Below are 24,663 nucleotides of genomic sequence, written 5' to 3' on the forward strand. Positions count from 1 at the left end.
GACAATAGAAGGGTAAGGTAGGTTACAGGGAATTTATTAGGTAGTACTTCGTTTTTATTTTTTTTGTCCCCTTTGCTCCCCTTGCCACTTGGGGGGGGGAAAAAGGTTTTATTCTAGCTATAGAGCCCCACGACCCAGCCACAGGGCATGGGCCGCGAGGCCCCGCAGCAACTAACCCTAAAAACAACATTACAACTAAAAGAAACTAAAACTCATATTGTGGCCTACATGTGCAAAAACACAAAGAAAAATAAATGCACCTGGAGATATATATAAAAAAGAGGATGTTATTAAAAATATAACACAAACACAAAATAAAATGGCATGCCACTAAATGAATGAATTCCTCTCGCGAGGAGAGGATCAACTTTACCAGCATGCGTGCATGAAAACAAAATAAGTCACGGGGAGGGCATGCCTGGCTTGAACTAGTCAAGTCCCCGGAGAAGACAAGAGCACATGCACGCATGTGTCCCTCCAGCCGTAGCTTATCCTCTCACGGGTTCGGTCAAGCCACTCACCATCTCCAGAATAAAGCCACTGGGGAAGTGGTACCCCAAGATGACGTCCGGTAAACTTAGCCGGAGTCCACTCACTAGAGTACCCACGAAGCCTCTGGGCTTCGGGGCACAAGGGAAGTCCACCCACGTCCGTCCAGGGGTGATCATGATCAACCTTCACTTAATCACCTTCAGTGATTAAGTGCTTAATTGCACACTAGTTTCTCTGTCAGCTATCTTACCCTGCCAGAGTAAAAGAGACAAATGTATGTGAATGCATGTGTGTGTATATATGCATGTGTATATGTATATGTACGTATATATGTGTGTGTATGTATATGTATGTGTATAAAGTACATATGGAAGCTGATCAGAATTGCATTTTACCTTTGTAAATGCACATTAATGACACTTCGAACACTTTATGTAGGGCATACATAAATCTGTGTATCTATGTATTTACGTATGTAGGTTAGCTTAGCATTTTAAAAGTACCGAATCGCCTTCTGTGGTTGATTGTTCAATAAATCCCTGAACTATATGTTTAACTGATCTCTAACCCTGTCTATGGAGGACAGAAGAAAATGTATATATGCTGGTTAGCATTGTAAATGTGTGGCCACGTTTGTGGTAGAAAATAATAATAATAAAAAAAAAGGCATTAACAGGCAAGCGAGTATCCATTCGGTACAAGAGCAGCTCTACCTTACGATACATAAAACATGGATACAGCGAACATGGACATAACACCACCAAAAAGCAAGAAACTTTCATTTAGGCTACACAGTGAATCAGCTTTAGACAATCTTACAGAGGCACTTCACAATATTAACTGGGATTCTGAATTCAATAATACCCATGATATAAATTCATTAGCTAACCTCTTCCTCTCCAAAACTCTAAGCCTCTACAACCTTCATTGTCCCCTTCTTACCAAGCAAGTAACTGACAAAAGATTAAACAATCCATGGCTCACAAGTGGCATTCTCAACTCAATAAACAAGAAACATGAATATGAAAAGAAAGTTAGGATTGGCCTAGTTTCAAAGGAAGTAGCTAAAAGGTACTCATCAATGCTTACCAGTATCATAAGAAAGGCAAAACTTGCATATTATGTGAATAGATTCAATGAAGCAAAAGGCAACATGAAGAGCACTTGGAAAACTATCTCTAGTATCCTAGGAACTAAACAACACTCACATAACCAAATAAAACTCTACAAGGATGGGGATATACCGTCAACTGATTTAGAAATGGCAAATGAATTTAATAGTTTCTTTTCATCGGTTGGTGCTAATCTTGCCAGTAAAATCCCACAGACTCAGACACATATTAACACATATCTCTCAGGCAGCTATCCAAACTCTCTTCTCCTTTCACCAATCAGCCCGGCAGATGTTGTGTCCATCATACACTCTCTAAAAACCAAGGCAGGGAACACCAGTGAAATTCCGTACATTGTGTACAAGAGAGCCTCCCATGCCCTTGCCCCACCCATAGTACTACTGTTCAACAAATCTATAGAGTGTCACACCTTCGCTGATATCCTCAAAAAAGCAAGAGTAACGCCAGTTCATAAAGGAGGCAATCCGGCGGACATAAACAATTATAGACCAATATCAAATCTACCCATTCTATCAAAAATATTTGAAAAAATTATTTACAAACAGCTCTATTCCTACCTCGTAAAATTCGACATACTCAGCCCCTGCCAGTTTGGCTTCCGGTCCCAAAAGAGCATCAACGATGCAATCATTAGTCTCCTTGACGTTATCTACTCAGCCCTTGACAAAAATGAGTTTCCGATTGGACTCTTCATTGACCTAAGAAAAGCCTTTGATACTGTTAATCACAACTACCTCTTACTTAAACTCCAGCATTATGGAATCCGAGGCCTTGCCCTTGACTACATCCGATCCTATCTTAGTGACAGACACCAATATGTAACCATCAATGATACAACTTCTTCCACTCTACCAATTACCGTTGGAGTGCCACAGGGCAGCATCTTAGGACCTCTTCTATTTCTTATATATATAAACGATCTGCCTAATGTCTCTAATATTCTCAAACCTATATTGTTTGCTGACGATACTACCCTTATCTATTCAAACCTCAACCCACATACACTAAATAATGTTGTGAATAATGAATTAAAAAAAGTCCACTTATGGATGTCAACGAACAAACTAACATTAAACATCGAAAAGACTTACTACATCTTATTTGGAAGCAAATCATCAAATGCAATTCAGCTACAGATAGACAACATTAACACCAGTAATAAAAATGATGGCAAGTTTCTTGGCCTGTTCCTAGACAAGAGACTCAGCTTCAGCACCCACATTCAACACATAACTAAGAAAGTCTCTAAGACAGTTGGTATACTCTCCAAAATCAGATATTATGTTCCTAACTCTGCTCTCCTCTCACTATATTATGCACTAATCTACCCCTATCTTAATTATGGTATCTGTGCATGGGGGTCTACCACTGCAAACCACCTTAAGCCAATCATCACACAGCAAAAATCTGCTATCAGAATAATAACTAACTCTGCTTTCAGACAACACTCAGCTCCCTTGTTTAAATCCCTAAACTTGCTAAATATTAACTCCCTCCACACATTCTCTTGTGTCAACTACATTTACAAAACCCTGTTCTTAAATGCAAACCATGCTCTGAAATTCTCCCTGGACAGATGTAATAGGACCCATTATCACCACACCAGAAATAAATATCTCTTTGATATCCTCAGGGTCAAACTTAATCTGTGTAAACACTCTATGCAAATTAAGGGACCTAGTCTATGGAACTCACTCCCTAGTGAATTGAAAAACTGTAAAACTTTTGCCTTATTTAAAAGCAAAACCAAAAAGTACCTAACTTCATCTTCTTAGTTTCCTACACTGAGCTTTAAATTTGCTCTGTACCTAGTGTTACCCATTCTCCTAATTTTTATGTAATATCAAACAACCTTATCATTGTGTTCATTGCTGTCTTCTTTTATGTGCTAGCCATATGCTGTATTGTGACTACCAATTTTTGTCAACTACCATTCAAGCCGTCATTTCAATCAATCTTATATTGTTTCTGCTGTATTGTGCCTACCTATTTTTTGTCAACTACCATTCAAGCTGTCATTGCAATCAATCTTAGCTACCTATGTGCTTTAATATACTGTACCTACAATTTTCTCTCATCTTCTTTTTTTTCATTTCATGTAATCTGTTATCATTTTTTTGTCTATAAATTTTACAAGTATTTACCTCCTTAAAATTTTCTTAGATTAAGGACCTGCCCGAAACGCTGCGCGTGCTAGTGGCTTTACAAGACTGTAATTACCATATTTGTATCCTCACATTCCTTATGTACATTCTTGTATATGCATAAATAAATAAATAAATAAACATTTTTACTACACGCATTTTCAGACTCGCATCCTTGAACACTCCCTCACTTTTTCAGACACAATCGATGTCCAATCTTGCTCCGCCCCCGCTCCTTATCTTGCCGGCGCTAAAGTCGTCCAGAACTTCACCTGGAACTCCACCACCGTTTATGGTGTGTACTACGAGTGTAACGATGGCCTGCAGATGATATCTGGCTACCCTGGCAGATTGACGCAGTGTGTGGGAGGCCAGTGGACGACCATTTTCGACGTCTGTATTGAAGGTAAAGCATTAGCTGCTCTCGGGAAGTGCAGGCTAAGAAGCAATTTTCTTAAGACTTGGGTGTAATTTAATTTGATTCGTTCTTATAACAGAGAAATAATCTAACAGAAAATGTTATTCTGCAGAACGAAAAAGTTTATTACAGACGCATCAAACCTGAAAGTCAATGTGATTAATATTCTGCTACTGACAAAGCTAATGATAATGGTTGCAATTGGAGTGAGTATAGCGAGTAAACATTATACTCGCTCCAAAATGATACAAGTAGTAATTGTTATCATTAGATACCCATGCCACAAATTTTAAAGTAAAGGAATTGTGACTACCTTTCTGTTCGTCCTGGATCATTATTCTTTTTTTTTGTAAATAATTATTGTAATCTTAATAAAAATAATTATAAAATAAAAACATGTATTTTGTATATGTGTGCCGCAGAATATTGTCCACAGCGGGACTGTTGTGTCCTTGCTGCCCTCAACTACACCAACAACAATGGTACGCAGTACATGGTGGCTCCCTCTGCTTATAGGGACAACAATTCTATCCCGGTAAGTTCACAAAAACTTTGAAACGTTATCAACTTAAATGCCGACACCCGTGAGACCTCACTGCAATACTTACAGTGCTGCAAGTTTCAAATAATAGTATTTGACAAGTCATTATATCTGCAACTAATGTAGTAACGAACATTCACATAAAATTATATGATCAGTATCTAAAAGTTCCTTTTACTTAGTTCTAACAAAAATTTATAACATGAAAGTACTGTACCTCATCATAATGGAAACTGCATCGATCACTTGCATCATAGTGTGTTAAGCTAGGAAAATAAATTATAATTTTTGGCTGGAAATTACTTAAAACGTATTAAAACTCAAAGTTCTCAACTTACTATATATAAAAGCGTCGTCATTGTCTATACAGTATATGTTGAACACATTTGTTCATGGATTTTCACGCTTGTTTAATTTTTTTGTTAGAAGGTAATTTCTAAAAGGTTAGGTGAAAAGTCACAATTGTACGAAGTGGGTGAGTGTAAGAATGGGAAGAGATAAGAATAAGGGGAAGGGAATAAAAAGGGTAGGCTTAAGTCAGGTCATGTTTGTTAAGAAGGTTAGAACGTTCATGTACTGTGAAATGGAAGTCATCAGCAACAAAGCCAGGACTAAGGTTCATGTTGGGTAGGTTGTGTATCAGAGCTTCTTTAATATATAAATAAAAATATAAATAAATAAAAAGTCGATTCGACAAGACGGAGTCTGTGAAGAGTAGAGGCAGGAATGATGATCGCTGTTATTGTTGCCTTCTCAATCACCTGGGCTCTAGGAGACTCGAACCGGTGACCCCATGCGTTTGAGGTCGAACCTAACACGCGTGGGCTTCCCAACCCGTCCTCGTCTAAAGACCATTACATCCAGCGGTCGACCCCCACAAACTTTGGGACTTTGTTTGGAAGGCGGGCTGAGGCTTCCAGCCCAGCCCGTCCTCCAAACAAAGATCCAAAAGTGATTCCATGCACCCGCCAAACCCCCTGTTTATGAATGAAAAGCGGTTTACACACGACTCACAACTGCTGACGTTCGAACATATCCGGAACAAGTGCTTCACTGACGAATTTTGTTCGAATCACAACGCTATAAATGCTTCACCCACGTACTACAAATACAAATAATCGCCAACAGAACCTAAACACCTAACCTAACCTATCCTATGCCTATATATATACAATATGCTAATATATTATAATTTTAATTTATACTTGCGAAAATTCCCGTTTTGAATGAACAGCATATTAAAATTTATGAATGCGTCTGTGGGGTTGACCGCTGAATGTAATGGACTTGAGTCGAGGACGGGTTGTCCAGCCCGTCCTCCAAACAAAGACCCAAAAGTGATTCCATGCACCCACCAAACTCCCTGTTTATGCGACCCGTCCTCGACTCAAGTCCATTACATTCAGCGGTCAACCCCACAGACGTATTCATAAATTTTAATATGCTGTTCATTCAAAACGGGAATTTTCGCAAGTATAAATTAATATTATAATATATTAGCATATTGTGCATATATAGGCATAGGTTAGGTTAGGTTAGGTGTTTAGGTTCTGTTGGCGATTATTTGTATTTGTAGTACGTGGGTGAAGCATTTACAGCGTTGTGATTCGAACAAAATTCGTCAGTGAAGCACTTGTTCCGGATATGTTCGAACGTCAGCAGTTGTGAGTCGTGTGTAAACCGCTTTTCATTCATAAACAGGGGGTTTGGTGGGTGGATGGAATCACTTTTGGATCTTTGTTTGGAGGACGGGCTGGTTTATGACTGAAAAACGGTTTACACACGACTTACAACTGTTGACGTTCGAATACTTCCGGAACAAGTGCTTCACTGACGCATTTTGTTCGAACCACAACGCTGTAAATGCTTCTCCCACGTACTACAAATACAAATAATCGCCAACAGAACCTAAACACCTAACCTAATCTATGCCTATATATGCACAATATGCTAATATATTATAATATTAATTTATATTTGAGAACATTCCCGTTTTGAATGAACAGCATGTTAAAATTTATGAATGCGTCTGTGGGGTTGACCGCTGGATGTAATGGACTTGAGTTGAGGATGGATTGGGGCTTCAGTTTGTTGACGATTGAACAGCTAATCTTGTACATAAAAGTTTAGTTTTGTATTATGAACACTCAAAATATTATCAAAGTGGGATTAAAGAAAATACGTGATATACTTAATTTTTTCATATATAATATTTTTTGTATTACATGAAATCGTAAAGTTTTGTTTCATAATTTATAAATATCATCAATATTTAAAAAGAAATCAACGTTTGTATTTTTTCATTATATAGCTAATAAAACAATAAGCTCACACAAATAACTTTTTTTATTGTAAATGTTAGTTTCATGTTAATATGAAGTTAGTCATGGACGAGGACTTGTCTGTAAATTACCAATGATCATTTGTACATTATCCTCCGAGTTTGTGCCTAATAGAAACCAGAGGAACACCTCGTGACCAAATAAATGTTTAAACTACACAAAGTAGATTAAGGGCGTCTCGCTGTCGTCTCCATCAGGTGATATGTGACCTGGGCAGCACAGTCCGGGACAAGGAAGGAGGGTGGACGCTGGTACTGAACCACTCCACGGCGGATAACGTGACCCTTCACATGACCCAGAGCGGATATATCCAAGGCGGCGGGGTTCCCCAGAGCACCTCTTACTTCATCGGTAGGTGTTCCTTCACTCACTCACGCCCATATAATTATTATTATTATTATTTACTATATTAATATATATTTATAATATATAAATATTATTGAAAATAATTATTGTAATTATTAAATTATAATAATTACCTGTTCACGCTTATCACTATAATTCCTACAACAGGCTATTAGTTCGAAAATAATAATTTTTCACAGGATTCACAGGATATGATACTTACTCCTTATACTAGAACTCTAGGAAATCTTTAACTAGAGAGCACAATTCAAAGAAATATCCGAATTAGTAACTGGGCGTCCACAATGCAAGTCGAGTTGATAGCAATACTGGTAGCACTCGAAATTATTGACAACACTGAAGTAGACAGCTTAATTACTTCTGACTCCCTTTCCTTACTACGAGCAATAAACAGTTTGCAATCAAGTAATAACGTGCTTGTCTTGGAAGCTAGACGTAGATATATAAGAATACTTAGCAAGAGGGTAAATATAAAAATGTTGTGGATTCCTTCTCACATTGGCCTGCAGAAACATGACAAAGTTGACGCCCTTGCTAAGGCTGCAGTAAATAAAGACAATATTGAACGGAATCTTGAGTTATCAAATAGGTCCCTTAAAAGTGTCATTAGACGAGAACTCCTGGATGAATTTGAAGAAAGTAGAACAGTGCAAACTGGAACTAGCAGGTCCATTTGTTCATCACAATGAAATGTGTGAAGTAAAACATGTGTATGGGGCAAGTAACAAAGTCAGTAGACTAACAGATGTTGTCACAGCTCGTATAAGACTTGGCTACAAGTATCTCTGGCAGTTCGGCTTGTATAGGGATCTAGATGAAGTAAAGTGTAAAGTGTGTGGACATAGGCAGGGACACACACTCGAACACTATATCTTGGATTGTAGTAAAATTGAGCCATTTAGAGATAAATCTAAGCTCACTCTGTATGATATGGCAACCTATCTTATTACCATGGATAAATTACCTGAAATCCTTGCACTGTATCCATATTTCGCTTCCAGTAGATCAACGACATATGAGATTCAGAAACAAGTAGTGTATTGTGAAGACTAATAATTAACAGAAGCTCCCCTATGACTCTGTAATATCCCTATTGGTCAAACTATTATGTATTAGCGATAAGACCTATCATTAATGTATGATGACTTACTGTAAATATGTAGCTCTTGTAATAGCACTTTCTCTGTAACTAGCTGACATTGTATCTATAAGGTGTGAAGGATTGAAGAAATTGTTTATGTAATAATCTAAGATGAGGTCTGATAAAGACCTTCTGTGCCCTCTGTAATGCTTTTGCGCTACCGCTCACAGGATGAGTATGGGGTGCACAATAGACTAGCTGCCTTCGGCGGCAACAATCAACAAAATCCGTGAAGAAACCTATCTAGTTTTTTCTTGAAGATGCCACAGTTGTTCCGGCAATATTTCTTATGCTCGCTGGGTTGCAACCCGTTCTTGCACTTTCGTACACTTAATATTGACTTATTAAATAAGTGCATATGTGACATACTAATTTATTGTGAATATTTTAGTTTACCTTGAAAAGCTTCTTAAAAAACACCGACCTTACCTAACCTTCTTAGTATGTTAAGATAAGCATCTTATTGCTTCGTAATTACAATTATTACTTAACCTATACCTATAATAGGTTAAGTAATAATTGTAATTAAGAAGCAATAAGATGCTTATCTTAACATACTAAGAAGGTTAGGTAAGGTCGGTGTTTTCTATGAAGCTTTTCAAGGTAAACTAAAATATTCACAATAAATTAGTATATCACATATGCACTTATTTAATAAGTCAATATTGACTGTACGAAAGTGCGAGAACGGGTTGCGAAGGGAGGATGTTGAACTACTGCGGACCTCTGATGTTATACAGTGTTCTCTGATTGTGCCTATGACACCCCTGCTCTTCACTGGTTCTATTCTGTATTTTCTTCCATGTCGTTCACTCCAGTATGTTGTTATTTTACTGTGTAGATTTTGTACTTGTCCCTCCAGTATTTTCCGCGTGTATATTATTTGGTATCTCTTTCGTCTCCTTTCTAATGAGTTCATTCGGAGTTTTGAGACGATCCCAATAATTTAAGTGCTTTGTCGCGTCTATGTGTGCCGTATATGTTGTCTGTATTCCCTCTATTTCAGCAATTTCTCCTGCTCTGAAGGGGGAAGTGAGTACTGAGCAGTACTCGAGACGAGACAGCATAAGTGATTTGAAGAGTACAACCATTGTGATGGGATCTCTGGACTTGAAGGTTCTCGTAATACATCCTATCATTTTTCTGGCTGGCGCAATACTTGCTTGGTTATGCTCCCTAAACGTTAGGTTGTCAGACATCATTATTCCCAAATCCTTGACATGCTGCTTTCCTACTATGGGCAGATTCGATTGTGTTTTGTACCCTGTATTATGTTTAAGATCCTCATTTTTGCCGTACCTAATTACCTGGAATTTATAACGGTTAAATATTATGTTATTTTCAGCTGCCCACCGAAAACTTTAGGTAATTTTTCATGCTGATTTTTGTGTCATCTTCAAAGGATGATACGAAGCTGTGACGTGTATTTTTATCTATATCTGATGTGAGAATAGGGAAAAGCAGTGGTGTAAGGACTGTACCCTGAGGTTCAAAGCTTTTAACTTCGCATGGACTCAATTTGATATAGTTGACTGTAACTCTTTGTGTTCTTTTCGACAAAAAAAAAATGAGTATCCAGTGTGACGGGTTGTGGTATCGCAGCTATACTGAACCAAGATGGTATGGCTCTCCCTCACACAAATAACAAAAAATGCTGCTATTGGCCTTGCAGTGTGTAAGTCGCAGGTGGAAACAAATGAAAATCATCAAATAAATAATTTAAAAAATTTACTGAAATAGTAATGAACAAAAATGACACATGACAATACTTGGCTATCATGTAATGCAAAGGTGAACAAGTTAGTATGACCTTAAATGCAAAAATAAACTATAAGCAATGAATAAAAGCATAAAGATATACTGGTGTACTGAAGACAGCTACCATACCACCATGGCATCAGTCACACGACGTTGGCTGAAGGCGGACGACGGGTGAGAGACACGACGGTGATCCTAGAGCACTAAGGGAGAGACTGGCTCTCCAGGAGGGCAGCGCTTTTATATAGTCCGGCGTTGATGACTTACCCAGTGTCAACGTAAGGTGGACATCTGGTCAACTAGCAAACTGCTCGTTTGTGGCTGGCGGTACCTTTGTGTTGAGCTGCACCACTGTCAGCTGAAGGCGGCTAACTGCTTGTTTGTGGGGGCAAACTACCGGTTAGCAGTGGCACCAGGCTTGCCTCTTGAGTCATACGAGGCCGTGCCAGGCCCTGGGGGGTATGGAGAGGTGGCAGGACTGATGACTCTTCTGGGCTGGTGTAGATATATACTTCCAGTGCAGAGCCATTGAAGGTGAAGGGAAAAGGCAGTTCCACTGCTATGCAGGGGATTCACGTGACAAGTGAATAACCCCTCTTGCTTGATCATTGTTTTAGGATGCTCGACAGATCACTGGAACATTATCTAACACAGTGCATAGTTACAAACTCATTAAGATTTCAAGTTAGATTCAACAGAGCTGAAGAAGTTGTTAAACACATATGGCAAAATCTTACTGAAGCGACCATACGAGTCATAAATACTCATACTCTGCCCAAGTAAAACAGAAACAAGCAACACTTAGTGGGCCAGTCAAAGGCTTAGGGCCCACGCAGGAATATCCCTGCAAAAAAAAAAAATTGTTTTAGGTCTATTCCGAGTATTGGTGGTAGTCTGCTCTTCAATGAGCTTGTGATCTGAGTATGTGGTATCTGAGATCGTAATGTCCCTGATTACGTCTTCATTGTTTGTAAAGATCAGATCAAGAACATTTTCGTTCCTGGTTGGCTCTGATATTTGCTGGTTAAGTGAAAATTTGTCACAGAATCTAAGTAGTTCTCTAATCTGTGGTTGGTTATATCCAGATAGATTTCTTGGTATAATATTATTGTTTGCTATTCTTCATCTTATACTAGGCAGGCTGAAGTCACCTAGGAAGATCATATCAGGTATTGGGCTTGCCAAATTCTAAAGATTATTCTCTTTTTTGTTTATTTGTTCTGTGAATTTCTCAGCCGTTGCATCTGGCGGTTTGTATATTAGAATAATATAGATTTATTTTCTCTATTTTTACTCCCAGTACCTCTACTACCTCATTTGTAGAGTTAAGGAGCTCCGAGCTCCTATCAACAACACTATCAACTTTGACTACATCAGAACAGAAATATCGACTCTTATACTAAAATTTTAATAAGACTTCACCCACAGTGGAATGCCTCGGCACTCCTGGAATTTCAAGGTGCCTTTGAGACAACCTACTTGCATATTTTGCAATATTTGTGATTTATAGATCATCCATCGAGCGGAGCAAGGAAGTGTTCACTGTCATTATACTAATAGACACACGTTGTCAAACATTTATGCTCTGATAAAAAAAACTGAGGAGACTACCTACCTGTTGACTGTCTGTTGATTTCGTAGATCAACGTCGCCTCGGCCCGGTCTCTGATCAGGCCTCCTGGTTGCTAGTGTGATCATCTAGGTTGTTAGATGTAGCTGCTCACAGCCTAGTTCATCAGGTATTCTTTGAAGGTACTTGTCGAGTTTACTTTTGAAAACTGCGAGAGGTCGGCCAGTTATACCCCTTATCTGGAGGGGAAGTGTTGAAAAGTCTTGGAAATCTTGAATCTTGAAAAGCTGCTATTAGGACAATATCTAACTCTGGCCCCCAGACATCACTCGGTACCCTTACTCAAATCTCTGAATATGTTAGATATTAAGTCCCTGCACATCCTCTCATGTGTATTTTATATATATAAAACGCTGAACTGTAATGTCAATCCTGACCTTAAAAGCTTCCTAGAAGGTTGTAACAGATCCCATGAGCACCACACCAGAAAGAAATACCTATTTGATATTCCAAGAGTACGACTTAGTCAACCTAGAAATGCCTTACAAATCAAGGGACCCAGAATGTGGAATGACCTTCCCAATTATGTTAAAGACTGTACCTCTCCCAACCAGTTTAAGATAAAAACTAAGTACTACCTAATTAACTCAATGTAACCTACCTCACCCCCAAAATGTCAACCCATGTCTACTATTTTAACAATGCTGTTTGTTGACCAAATTGTATTTTTGTTTTTTTTCTGCCGTGTTTCCCCTTCCCCCTTTTTCCATTTTTTTCTTATTTTTTCTCAACAAAATTTATACTTTAATCTCAATTAGTATTAAGTTTTAGTCTTATGTGTTTTTCCTGCCTGAAACGCTTTGTGTAATAGTGACTTTAGGCATTGTATGTACTAGCTCTAGCTATAAATCCATCAACTTTTGTATCTTACCTTGTATGACTGTACTTTACCTGAATAAATATTTGTATTTGAATTTGGATTTTGTATTTGGGGCTTTGATGTTGATTGAGTTCTTTCTCATCGGGCCTTTTGCACCTCTGCTTTTCAGTGGACTATTCTGCACATCCTACCATGCATTCTGGTCTCATGTGGTGTTATTTCTGAGTACAAATTTGGAACCAGTCCTAATATTTTCCAAGTATAAATTATTATGTATCCCTCCCGCCTGCTCTTTAGGGAAAACACATTTAAAATTGTTAGGCTGTCCCAATAATTTAGATGTTTTATTGAGTGGATTCTAGTGGTAAAAGATCTTTGCATGCTCACCACGTCAACAATATCTCCAGCTTTGAATGGAGTTGTTAGTGCAACAATATTCCACTCTAAAGAGCACTAATGTCTTAAAAAGTATCATTTGCGTGGTATCTCTTGTTTGGAAGAGCCTTATTATCTAACGTGTCATTTTTCTTGCAGTTGTGACAGCAACTTTGTTGTGTTCTTTAAAAGTAAGGTCTTGCGACATAATTACTCCCAAATCGTTTACACTACTTTTTCTTCCAAGACTTGATTAACATCAAATTGGAGGTTTGTTGTGTCCTCTATACTGTCTACTCTCATGAAAATTCTTGTGCCATCTGCAAAGGATGATACAGAAATATAGTTGTATCTTTGCGTGTCTAATATGAAGATGAGGAAAAGTACCGGAGCACGCATTGTACCTTATGGGACTGAGCTTTTCACAATGGATGATTCAGATTTTACTTTCTCGACTATTACACTCTGGGTTCTGTTTGTTTGGAAGTTAAAGATCCATCTCCCTACTTTGCCAATAATTCCTTTTTGAGGGCATTGTTTTCTCAATAACACCATGGTCACATTTGTTGAAAGCTTTTGTGAAATCTGTTTATATTAAATTAGCGTTTTTTTTTTGTCTTCCTTGGCATCTAAGGCCATGTCATAGTGTCTAGCAATTGTGAGAGGCTGGAGCGCCCTGTTCTGAGCCCATGTTGCCCCTGGGTTATGTAGACACTGTGATTACATGTGTTTTGTGATCTTACTTCTCAGCACAATCTTAGAGTTTTTATGATGTGTGATGTTAGACCGACTGGTCTATAATTTTTTGCACCAGCTTTACTACTACTTTGTGAAGTGGTACAATCTCCACTATGCCAGGGATGACACCAGTATCGAGGCTCCGTCTCCAAAAGATGTTTAGGGCCTGCGATAGTGATTTTGTTCAATTATTGATGAATATAGAATAGGAGGGAAATATAATTAATTTAAAATGCTTTTGAATTAGACTAAAATTTAAATTTTAAATTTTGAATTAAACTACTCTTAACAAGCTGACAGTCTTAAGTTTAGTGGATGTGTGAAGTTAATGACTGGGTTCACTCCACAGGTCTCTGGGCCCTCACAGCACTCAACTGGGACGGTAGCAAGCAGCGACCTCTAGTTATGAAGGTAACTTGCACCAAAAGTTAGTGACATCATCACAGTTGTTCTAAGTTTTAAACATAATATGTGGGTGTGTTGTGTGTATATATACAGTATATAATATATATATATATATATATATATATATATATATATATATATATATATATATATATATATATATATATATATATATTTTTATGTATATATATATATATATATATATATATATATATATATATTATATATATATATATATATATATATATATATATATATATATATATATATATATATATATATATATATATATATATATATATTATAGAAAATAAGGCATAGCTTTCTTTGTCTACTTCCCTTCGTTTCAGCAGGGTACAGTAGGGAATCGACACTGTTGTTTGGGGAACATGAAGTTGTTTCCGCAGAAGGTGTCCAGCAGGGAGACCCACTTGCCCCTTTCTTTTTCTGCATGGCAGCTAAGGAGATCACAAACAGGTTGTCCAGCGAATTCAACATCTGGTTCCTGGACGATGGCACCCTGGCAGGGACACAGGAATCCCTGCTAGGAGATTTTCAGCTACTGAAATCGAAGGGAGAGGAACTAGGTCTTACACTAAACCCATCAAAGTGTGAAATTATATCATCCAGCCAACCAATCATAGATGCAGTACGAATCTTATTGCCAGGAGCCCCAGTGATCGCTCCCACTAACAGTGTGCTGCTAGGGGCACCTCTGGGCTCGAGCGCCATTGAGGTAGTTCTCGAAGAAAAGTTGAACGACCTGAGGAGGATGGAGGGAAGAATAAGGGCTTTGGATGCTCACGATGCTTTGTACCTTCTCACAAGGTGCCTGGTTAATGAAAGGGTGTGCAGGAGCACTTTGCTTGCCACTCTCCATAGTGTATAGTAGGTCACTGGAAACGGGAGACCTACCAGAAATATGGAAGACTGCTAATGTAGTACCAATATACAAAAAGGGTGACAGACAAGAGGCACTGAATTACAGGCCAGTGTCCTTAACTTGCATTGAAGTTAAGATGAAGCAGTCCAGTGGATTGCTTCAAGAATTTGTAATCATCTTACATCTTGGGTTTTTATCTATTATACAAATGTGTTTATTCAACATTTCTCTTGTTAGGGTGATGTCATGGGCTTGTCTCATGTGATTCCTGGGGGCACCGGGTTGAAGATGACATGTCAAACGCCTCGTCAGCTTGGTCGACGTCATACTTATGTACTTAGATTGAAAGTTACATCCTTCATGGGGGCAGGTGTATATGTATACAATGTTTGACTCTTGTAAAGGGTTTTCCGTCGGCTTCGGGCTGTTTTTGATAAGGAGGTCGGTAGTCTTCTTTGTTTTATAGAATATGATCAGGTCTATGTTTTGGTTAGGAGTAATACTTTTTATTCCTTTACGGATTATTTCTTCCATTATTCTTTCTCCTTTATGTTCACTGTGCATAGTTGATTTGTAATATAATTTTATTGGAGGTGTTGTGGTTTCTGTTCTGGGTTCAGGATTGTACCATCGGTCCAGGTGTCTTCTTATAGCAGCGTTTATTTCCGTGTTGCTATATCCATTGTTCACCAATACCTGAGTTATTCTTTCAAACTCTCTACTCCCGTTGCTCCATTCAGAGCAGTGGGTAAACGCTCGACGAATATAAGCATTGAGAACACTGGCTTTGTATCTTTGGGGGCACTCACTTCTACCGTTAAGACATAATCTATGTTGGTAGGCTTAGTGTATACGTTGGTGCTTAAAGAGGTTCCTGTTTTTGTTATTAGTACATCCAAGAATGGCAGACTGTTATTTTCACTATTTTCATATGTAAATCGGAGTACTGACTCTCTCTAGATGGCTTTTTAGATCAATTGGTTCGTCTGAGTCTTGTACTATGACGAATATGTCATCTACATAACGGCAATATACAGTTGCTTTTTGTCTGCTACTGAAGACTCTGTCTTCGATGGTTCCCATATAAAAATTAGCAAATAACACTCCTAAGGGGGAGCCCATTGCTACTCCGTCTATTTGTAGATACATGTCCACTTGTGGACTGATGAAAAGAGCTTCCTTTGTACATACCTCGAGAAGACTCTTCAAGTGTGGCTCGGGTATGTCTAATTTGGGGGTGCTCTCGTCTCTGTATACTCTGTCCAGTATCATTTCTATGGTTGTGTCGACTGGGACGTTGGTAAATAGGGATTCGACGTCCAGGGCAATGATTCCATCAGGCTGAGTAGTTTTGATTAATTCCAGGAAATCTGCTGATGATTGTAGACTATAGTTGCTTGGAGTGTATGGAGTTAGGAGTTCGTTAAGACTTTTTGCCAGGTGAGAGGTTGGAGTTGGTATTTGGCTGATTATTGGGCGTAGTGAGTTACCTGGTTTGTGCTTCTTAACATTGCCATAGGCATATCCTAAGCCATAGTCGCCTTGGAGTTTAGTGAAATGCACACTACCTTTCTTTGCGTTGATTGCAGTAATAGTTTTGTTCACTTTGCGTTTAAGGTCTTCCACAGGGTTCCTCGTGATTCGTTGAAATTTGGTGTCATCACTAAAGATGTCACTAATTTTGTTCATGTATTCTTGGGTAGGAATCAACACATATGCTGCTGTCTTGTCGACTTTTCTTATTGTTACGTCTTCCAGATTTTTTAGTTGTCTTGCTGCTTCTTTGAGTCGTGGGCTTAAGATTGTTGATGAGTATGTGCCTGGGTTTTTTTCCCGCTTCTGTTAATAGTTCAGCCTGAAGTGTGTCAGTAGTGATGACTTTTTTGTCTTCTAACTTGTGGATGTAGAGGGATAGAAGCCGTAAACCAGAAAATAGTTAATACGGAATATGCTGTCACATTCAATGAGGCACGTATAAAAGAAAACCTGCTGCCAGTATACACAAGTATATATATATATATATATATATATATATATATATATATATATATATATATATATATATATATATATATATATATATATATATATATATATATATCCGACAAACCAAGGGAATTAATCATACTCTATAATCAGTAACAGTTTTTTTTTTCATTTAAGTAGGTAAGCTTAAATATAATAAATTACATATAAAATACATATCTTTTTGGTTAGAAAAGTATGTTTTACAGTTACACAAAAAAAAATAAATTGGGGGTATATATATCCAGGTACCAACATGCTGGTGGTGGTGTGTGTCCCCGGCATGATTCATGACAACTGTGTTGATATGAAGGTAAATAGTGCGTGGATCCCAGGGCGACCCGGCGGGCCTGGACCACCCTCGTGTGGGTCATCTTCACCAATTATTGGCGGCGGCAACTTTATAATTCATTCACTTGCCAGACTGTTTCAACACCAGTAGCTTGTGTCGACACTACTCACGAGTATTAAGACTGTCGAAACACAGCTCAATAGATTGCCGACACTGCGTACATCTCAATAGACTGTCGACATTAATTGTAACTCAGTACACTGTCGACTCTACGTATACCACAAAAAGACTGTCAACACTAGTTACAACTCATTATATTGTCGACGTTACATGCACCAAGATAGACCGTCGACGTTGTCCTCTTGAGTACCCTAGCACGCACAAGTCTCTATAGTCACTTGTTTTCCCCAATACAGAAAACCCGCGCTTTCTGAAACCACGTATTCTAATTTATTTATTTATTTATTTATATACAAGAAGGTACATTAGGTTTATGAGAGTCCATAGCATGATGTTTACATTCTTATAAAGCCACTACTACGCACAGCGTTTCGGGCTAATCAAATATAATACTGGTAGCATGATTAATTCAGGAACAAAAAAAAAATTAATAACTATTATTTCAAGAAAGCAAGAGAGAGATTATTAATTAATTATTATTACTTGTCAATTACTAAACAGCGCTCTGCCCGAAACGCTATGCATGTTAGTGGCTTTGCATGAATGTAAAAATACCAGTCTTATTTAATCACACCAACCCATTGTACCTTCTTGAAAATAAATTATTATTATTATCATTAATGACAATTGTTATGCATGGACATGTTCTGGCATAATAACTCGAAGGACAAAATGACAGTAGGTATTTGTTGACCAGACCACACCCTAGAAGGTGAAGGGACGACGACGTTTCGGTCCGTCCTGGACCATTCTCAAGTCAATCGACTTGAGAATGATCGTGACCGTGACCTGGGTGTTAGTCAGCTGTCACGGGCTGCTTCCTGGGGGTGGAGGCCTGGTCGAGGACCGGGCCGCGGGGACACTAAAAGCCCCGAAATCATCTCAAGATATGATATGCTCAAGATAACATTCTTCAGCCACGTTATTGCGACTCATCGCCTAACAGTAGGTAGATTATCTTCATTTTACAACTGTGAAAATAATTATTGTAATTATTAAATTATAATAATTACCTGTTCACGCTTATCACTATAATTCCTACAACAGGCTATTAGTTCGAAAATAATAATTTTTCACAGGATACACAGGATATGATACTTACTCCTTATACTAGAACTCTAGGAAATCTTTAACTAGAGAGCACAATTCAAAGAAATATCCGAATTAGTAACTGGGCGTCCACAATGCAAGTCGAGTTGATAGCAATACTGGTAGCACTCGAAATTATTGACAACACTGAAGTAGACAGCTTAATTACTTCTGACTCCCTTTCCTTACTACGAGCAATAAACAGTTTGCAATCAAGTAATAACGTGCTTGTCTTGGAAGCTAGACGTAGATATATAAGAATACTTAGCAAGAGGGTAAATATAAAAATGTTGTGGATTCCTTCTCACATTGGCCTGCAGAAACATGACAAAGTTGACGCCCTTGCTAAGGCTGCAGTAAATAAAGACAATATTGAACGGAATCTTGAGTTATCAAATAGGTCCCTTAAAAGTGTCATTAGACGAGAACTCCTGGATGAATTTGAAGAAAGTAGAACAGTGCAAACTGGAACTAGCAGGTCCATTTGTTCATCACAATGAAATGTGTGAAGTAAAACATGTGTATGGGGCAAGTAACAAAGTCAGTAGACTAACAGATGTTGTCACAGCTCGTATAAGACTTGGCTACAAGTATCTCTGGCAGTTCGGCTTGTATAGGGATCTAGATGAAGTAAAGTGTAAAGTGTGTGGACATAGGCAGAGACACACACTCGAACACTATATCTTGGATTGTAGTAAAAATTGAGCCATTTAGAGATAAATTTAAGCTCATGCTGTATGATATGGCAACCTATCTTATTATCAAGGATAAAATACCTAAAATCCTTGCGCTGTATCCATATTTCGCTTCCAGTAGATAAACGACATATGAGATTAAGAAACAAATAGTGTATTGTGAAGACTAATAATAAACAGAAGCTCCCCTATGACTGTAATATCCCCATTGGTCAAACTATTATGTATTATCGATAAATCTACCATTAATGTATAATGACTTACTGTAAATATATAGCTCTTGAAATAGCACTTTCTCTGTAACTATCTGACATTGTAACTATAAGGTGTGAAGGATAGATGAAATTGTTTATGTAATAATCTAAGATGAGGTCTCATAGAGATCTTTTGTGCCATCTATAATGCTTTTTGCGCTACCGCTCACAGGATGAGTATGGGGTGCACAATAAGCTAGCCATTGCACTAGACTAGCCAATCAAAAATCAAAGAGATGATCTGCTGCAATTCCCCCTTACTGTACTCTGATGGCAAACACACCCTAGCCCTGTAGTCAAATATACACTGAACTTCCTTTGCCTATTGTGACTTTTTCTGAGGGTGCCCTAGGGCGCTTCCCCTTTACTCTCAGAACCAATAGAGAAGGTGGGTGTCTGAACTGACCCTTCTTCCACTTCCGTGAGTTGGCCGGGCTAGACACACAAGTATATAATGGTTGACTAATGGCTGTCGCCTTACGGGACATGGGACGTCGCTACATGGACATTTATTTCTGAGTAGCTAAATCTTAAACAATAACGTGCTGTCGCCTGGGCACCCCGCCTCACTGTTGCTTGCTAATGTCACCCGCTACCTCCTCCCCCATCGCTTGTGTGGACGAGTCACACACAAGACCATTACACCTTCACATCCTACCATCTTGCCATAGACATTATACCTCACCTCTCCGTGGGCCATGGCCTCACTAGACAAGACAATTCTAAACCACACGTCCTGCTCATGAGCACCTACACATCCCTGAGTGTTCTTCAGAACTGTTCTTCGCTGTTCAATAGAGGCTTTCTATCCTTTTGTTACAGCCTCAATAGACTGTGGATACTAGTCACACCTCAACAGACTGCTGGCAAGTATAGCACCTTAATACATTGTCGATATTATAGCACCTTAATAAACTGTCAATGCAACACGCATTTTAATAGACTGTTTTGATATTTACGGCTTCGGCGGGTAGGCGGTTCCTTGGGTTATTAAGTCTGTGGGTGAAAAAGCATCTTCTGTTCTCGGTCCTACATTGTGGCTTGTTGAGCTTGAAACCATTGCTCCTTGTTTGTGTTATATCTGACCTTTTGAAGAAATTGTGCGGATCAACATCCTCTAAAATGGCGATAGACACATTTTAAAAGTGCCGCCAAGGCAGCAGTAAGAGTGCGCATGCGTGTGGCCTGCATTAACAGAGTGAGGGTCTTGCAAAAATGACTGGAGGTCAGTGTTAAATGTTGAAGTACAGCACAGGACCCACTAAACTAAAATATGGATGCAGGAAAGAATATTATACACATGAATAACACTGGAACGGTTATGGGGAACACGACTCCGCCTCCACGGTCTGTGTGAGAGAGGGGCCGATTAAATTAAGCGGGACATTGAGGATGGGAAGACTGGTCGTGTTCCTGGACATATGTAAAGGTCAGTCCACCTGATAAACTGCGTGTTTACCTGAGAATTATACCTAAGTATGTTGTGTTTATCATACAGTGATGCAAGGTGTTAAATAGCGTAGGATGAAACAGATGCGGAGAGATTATTTAGGCAATGCACAATTTGAAGACGGCCATGTAATGTGGATATAAGTGACTAAAATGTACATTGAAAAGGTTACTTCCCCTGCTATGTCAACTTCCCCTACCATGTCCACGCCCCCCTGTCATCTACATCCACTCCCCGAAATACCATTTACGTCCACTTCCCCCGAAATCATCTCAAGATAACCTACATCCACTGCCCCTCTACTTCTACCTCTGGTCCCTGTCAACCATTAACACCCCCTTCTTGCCATCTACGTCCACCTTCTCCCTACTGCCTATGTACACTTCCTCCCTGACAACATATTCTCTGCCCAGATCATGATGAAGGACATGAGTGACAATACCCTGCACGCCACCTACGGCAGACTGGTGGTCAGCCCAAACAACTATACCCTCTCCAGCCTCGGCACCTATCATGGCAATACAGGTGAGTGGCAGGGTTACTTATGCCTCTCACTCTAATGATGTAGCCTACTGTATCTCTAGCCTAATGTTGTAACTTTCTATAGCTGTAGTGTAATGATGTAGCCTTTTATAGCAGGACAACCATCCTAGAACATACTGTTGAAGGGCCTCTTTGAGCCCAGTTGCCAAGGGTCAGGTGATGCTGGGACTAAAATAACGCATAGCTAGGGGTGGTAGGTTACCAGACTGCGCGGTTACCAGAACTAAAAGGAAACATTACTAAGAGCAGTCATCTGCCTGGCTATGACCGCATGCACTTGTGTGCACTAAATCTGGATGGCTATGCCTGCGCACCAACCAAACGACTTTATCTTGAAGATAAATCCGGTTGATTTACAAACAAAATCCAAAACCCGTGGTCCCAGTGGACATTCCTCCTAATGGTTTGGTATTTGATTAGGAGACCTGAGATATCACCCTCATACAACTATTAGTATTATTGCTTATTATTATTATTATTCCTGTACAGGTGATCATCTGACTGGAAGTGTTGGCAACACGTTCTGTCCTGTTCGTGACCCGAGTAACATGGACCCCTGTTGGTGGGGCGACCCCTCCACCCCTAACAGTGTAAGTACAGTATTGTCCAGGGTCATGGACCCCTGTTGGTGGGGCGACCCCTCCACCCCTAACAGTGTAAGTACAGTATTGTCCAGGGTCATGGACCCCTGTTGGTGGGGCGACCCCTCCACCCCTAACAGTGTAAGTACAGTATTGTCCAGGGTCATGGACCCCTGTTGGTGGGGCGACCCCTCCACCCCTAACAGTGTAAGTACAGTATTGTCCAGGGCCATGGACCCCTGTTGGTGGGGCGACCCCTCCACCCCTAACAGTGTAAGTACAGTATTGTCCAGGGCCATGGACCCCTGTTGGTGGGGCGACCCCTCCACCCCTAACAGTGTAAGTACAGTATTGTCCAGGGTCATGGACCCCTGTTGGTGGGGCGACCCCTCCACCCCTAACAGTGTAAGTACAGTATTGTCCAGGGTCATGGACCCCTGTTGGTGGGGCGACCCCTCCACCCCTAACAGTGTAAGTACAGTATTGTCCAGGGCCATGGACCCCTGTTGGTGGGGTGACCCCTCCACCCCTAACAGTGTAAGTACAGTATTGTCCAGGTTCATGGACCCCTGTTGGTGGGGCGACCCCTCCACCCCTAACAGTGTAAGTACAGTATTGTCCAGGGTCATGGACCCCTGTTGGTGGGGCGACCCCTCCACCCCTAACAGTGTAAGTACAGTATTGTCCAGGGTCATGGACCCCTGTTGGTGGGGCGACCCCTCCACCCCTAACAGTGTAAGTACAGTATTGTCCAGGGCCATGGACCCCTGTTGGTGGGGTGACCCCTCCACCCCTAACAGTGTAAGTACAGTATTGTCCAGGGTCATGGACCCCTGTTGGTGGGGCGACCCCTCCACCCCTAACAGTGTAAGTACAGTATTGTCCAGGGTCATGGACCCCTGTTGGTGGTGCGACCCCTCCACCCCTAACAGTGTATACTACCTCTTGGATCAAACATGTTATATGGGATTTTTAAATATAAATACCAGAGAAGCAAGTAAACACACATGAAGTCAAGGGCCTTAACAATCATTACTCAAGAGTTCGCCTGCTTTCTATAATAGCACCAATCTCACGTTGATTCGACCCTTTTGCAACTGAATATTTCATGTGACACGGGTCCCTAATTTTAGCCCCCCATCTCTTGTAGATACACTTCGTATTTATAATGAGGGGAACGAATGTTAAACAAGAGTTTAGATGTATTGTAAGAGTTCTCATGTTACGTAAAGTATGGAGACAATAAACACAGACACTTAGAGAATATATATATATTTGGTCAAGTATACAGAAGTATGCAGGTGATCCTTTGGCGAGCAATGGTGTTAGTTGAGCGCACTGAGAGTGGGTACAGTATCTCGCAAGTGTCTGTTCTAGACCACACTTGAAAGTAGACTAGTTATTATTCGTTGTTGTTGTTGTTATAGATTCAGCTACTCGGAACAAGTTCCAAGTAGCACGGGCCATGGTGAGCCCGTAACTTACCTGGCACAGGAGCGGGGCAAGTAGCACGGGCTATGGTGAGCCCGTAGTGGACTTACCTGGCTTAGGAGCGGTGCTGTGTGGTTATTATTCGATTGATTGATTGATAAAGATTAAGCCACCCAAAAGGTGGCACGGGCATGAATAGCCCGTAAGTGGTGGCCATTTTGAGCCATCATGTGGAGATCTGTGGAGGCGCGACTGCACCCTGCGTGACGGGAGATGTCTCCCGGACTAAATGGTGACCAAATGGTGGTTATTATTCGCTACTCTGCTGCTTATATGCTCGGGCAACACCTCACCGTTCTCCAAGGGTTGGCAGGAATATTAACTGGAAGTAGGGAAAGGTTTGAGTTCAATAATTAGTACTAAGACGATCTTGGCTTCTCTCATTAGGCTAATGTGTTTGGAGCGAGTATATTATTGGGATAATCTACTCGCTACAGTATCATCACTCACACAATCCTAAATTTGTCTCTGCCTTATTACACCAACTGCAGCTGTTTCTAATCACTGGCTGACAATTAACATGGAACAAGTACTTTTTTTTTTGGGGGGGGGAGGGAATTTCCACTATATGTCAGTGAGTACAATTTCCTTAAAATTATTATTATTATTATTATTTTGAGATATATATACAAGAGTTGTTACATTCTTGTACATACTGTATATGTATATGTACTGTATACATTATACTGTACTAGCCCTCAAATTTGTTAGCCATACGAGTCCTTGACCTCACCACCAACACTAACATCTCATCACAAGGGTCAACATTTTGCACTTTGGCTTATTATCATTGGTCACTCTTATTTTTAGTTACATATTTTCTAAATGTTCTAGTTATACTAACCGTTGTGTATTTTGCCTACATACCCACTTTTAG

The 24,663-nt window shown here is 39.7% G+C and overlaps 1 protein-coding gene across 3 annotated transcripts in view; it reads left to right on the top strand.

Annotated features, from left to right (window-relative positions):
* Positions 1-24,663, top strand: part of LOC123772525 (uncharacterized) — a 91,282-nt gene that overhangs the window by 8,849 nt on the left and 57,770 nt on the right. For all 3 annotated transcript variants that reach the window (XM_069325802.1, XM_069325801.1, XM_069325800.1), the window contains exons 3-8: positions 3,969-4,175; positions 4,610-4,722; positions 7,268-7,421; positions 14,248-14,309; positions 21,585-21,696; positions 22,204-22,304. In XM_069325802.1, coding sequence (XP_069181903.1) covers positions 3,969-4,175; positions 4,610-4,722; positions 7,268-7,421; positions 14,248-14,309; positions 21,585-21,696; positions 22,204-22,304 — 749 coding nt within the window. The remainder of the gene's footprint in view (positions 1-3,968; positions 4,176-4,609; positions 4,723-7,267; positions 7,422-14,247; positions 14,310-21,584; positions 21,697-22,203; positions 22,305-24,663) is intronic.

This window comes from Procambarus clarkii, chromosome 17 (assembly GCF_040958095.1).
Source record: "Procambarus clarkii isolate CNS0578487 chromosome 17, FALCON_Pclarkii_2.0, whole genome shotgun sequence".
NCBI lineage: Eukaryota > Metazoa > Arthropoda > Malacostraca > Decapoda > Cambaridae > Procambarus > Procambarus clarkii.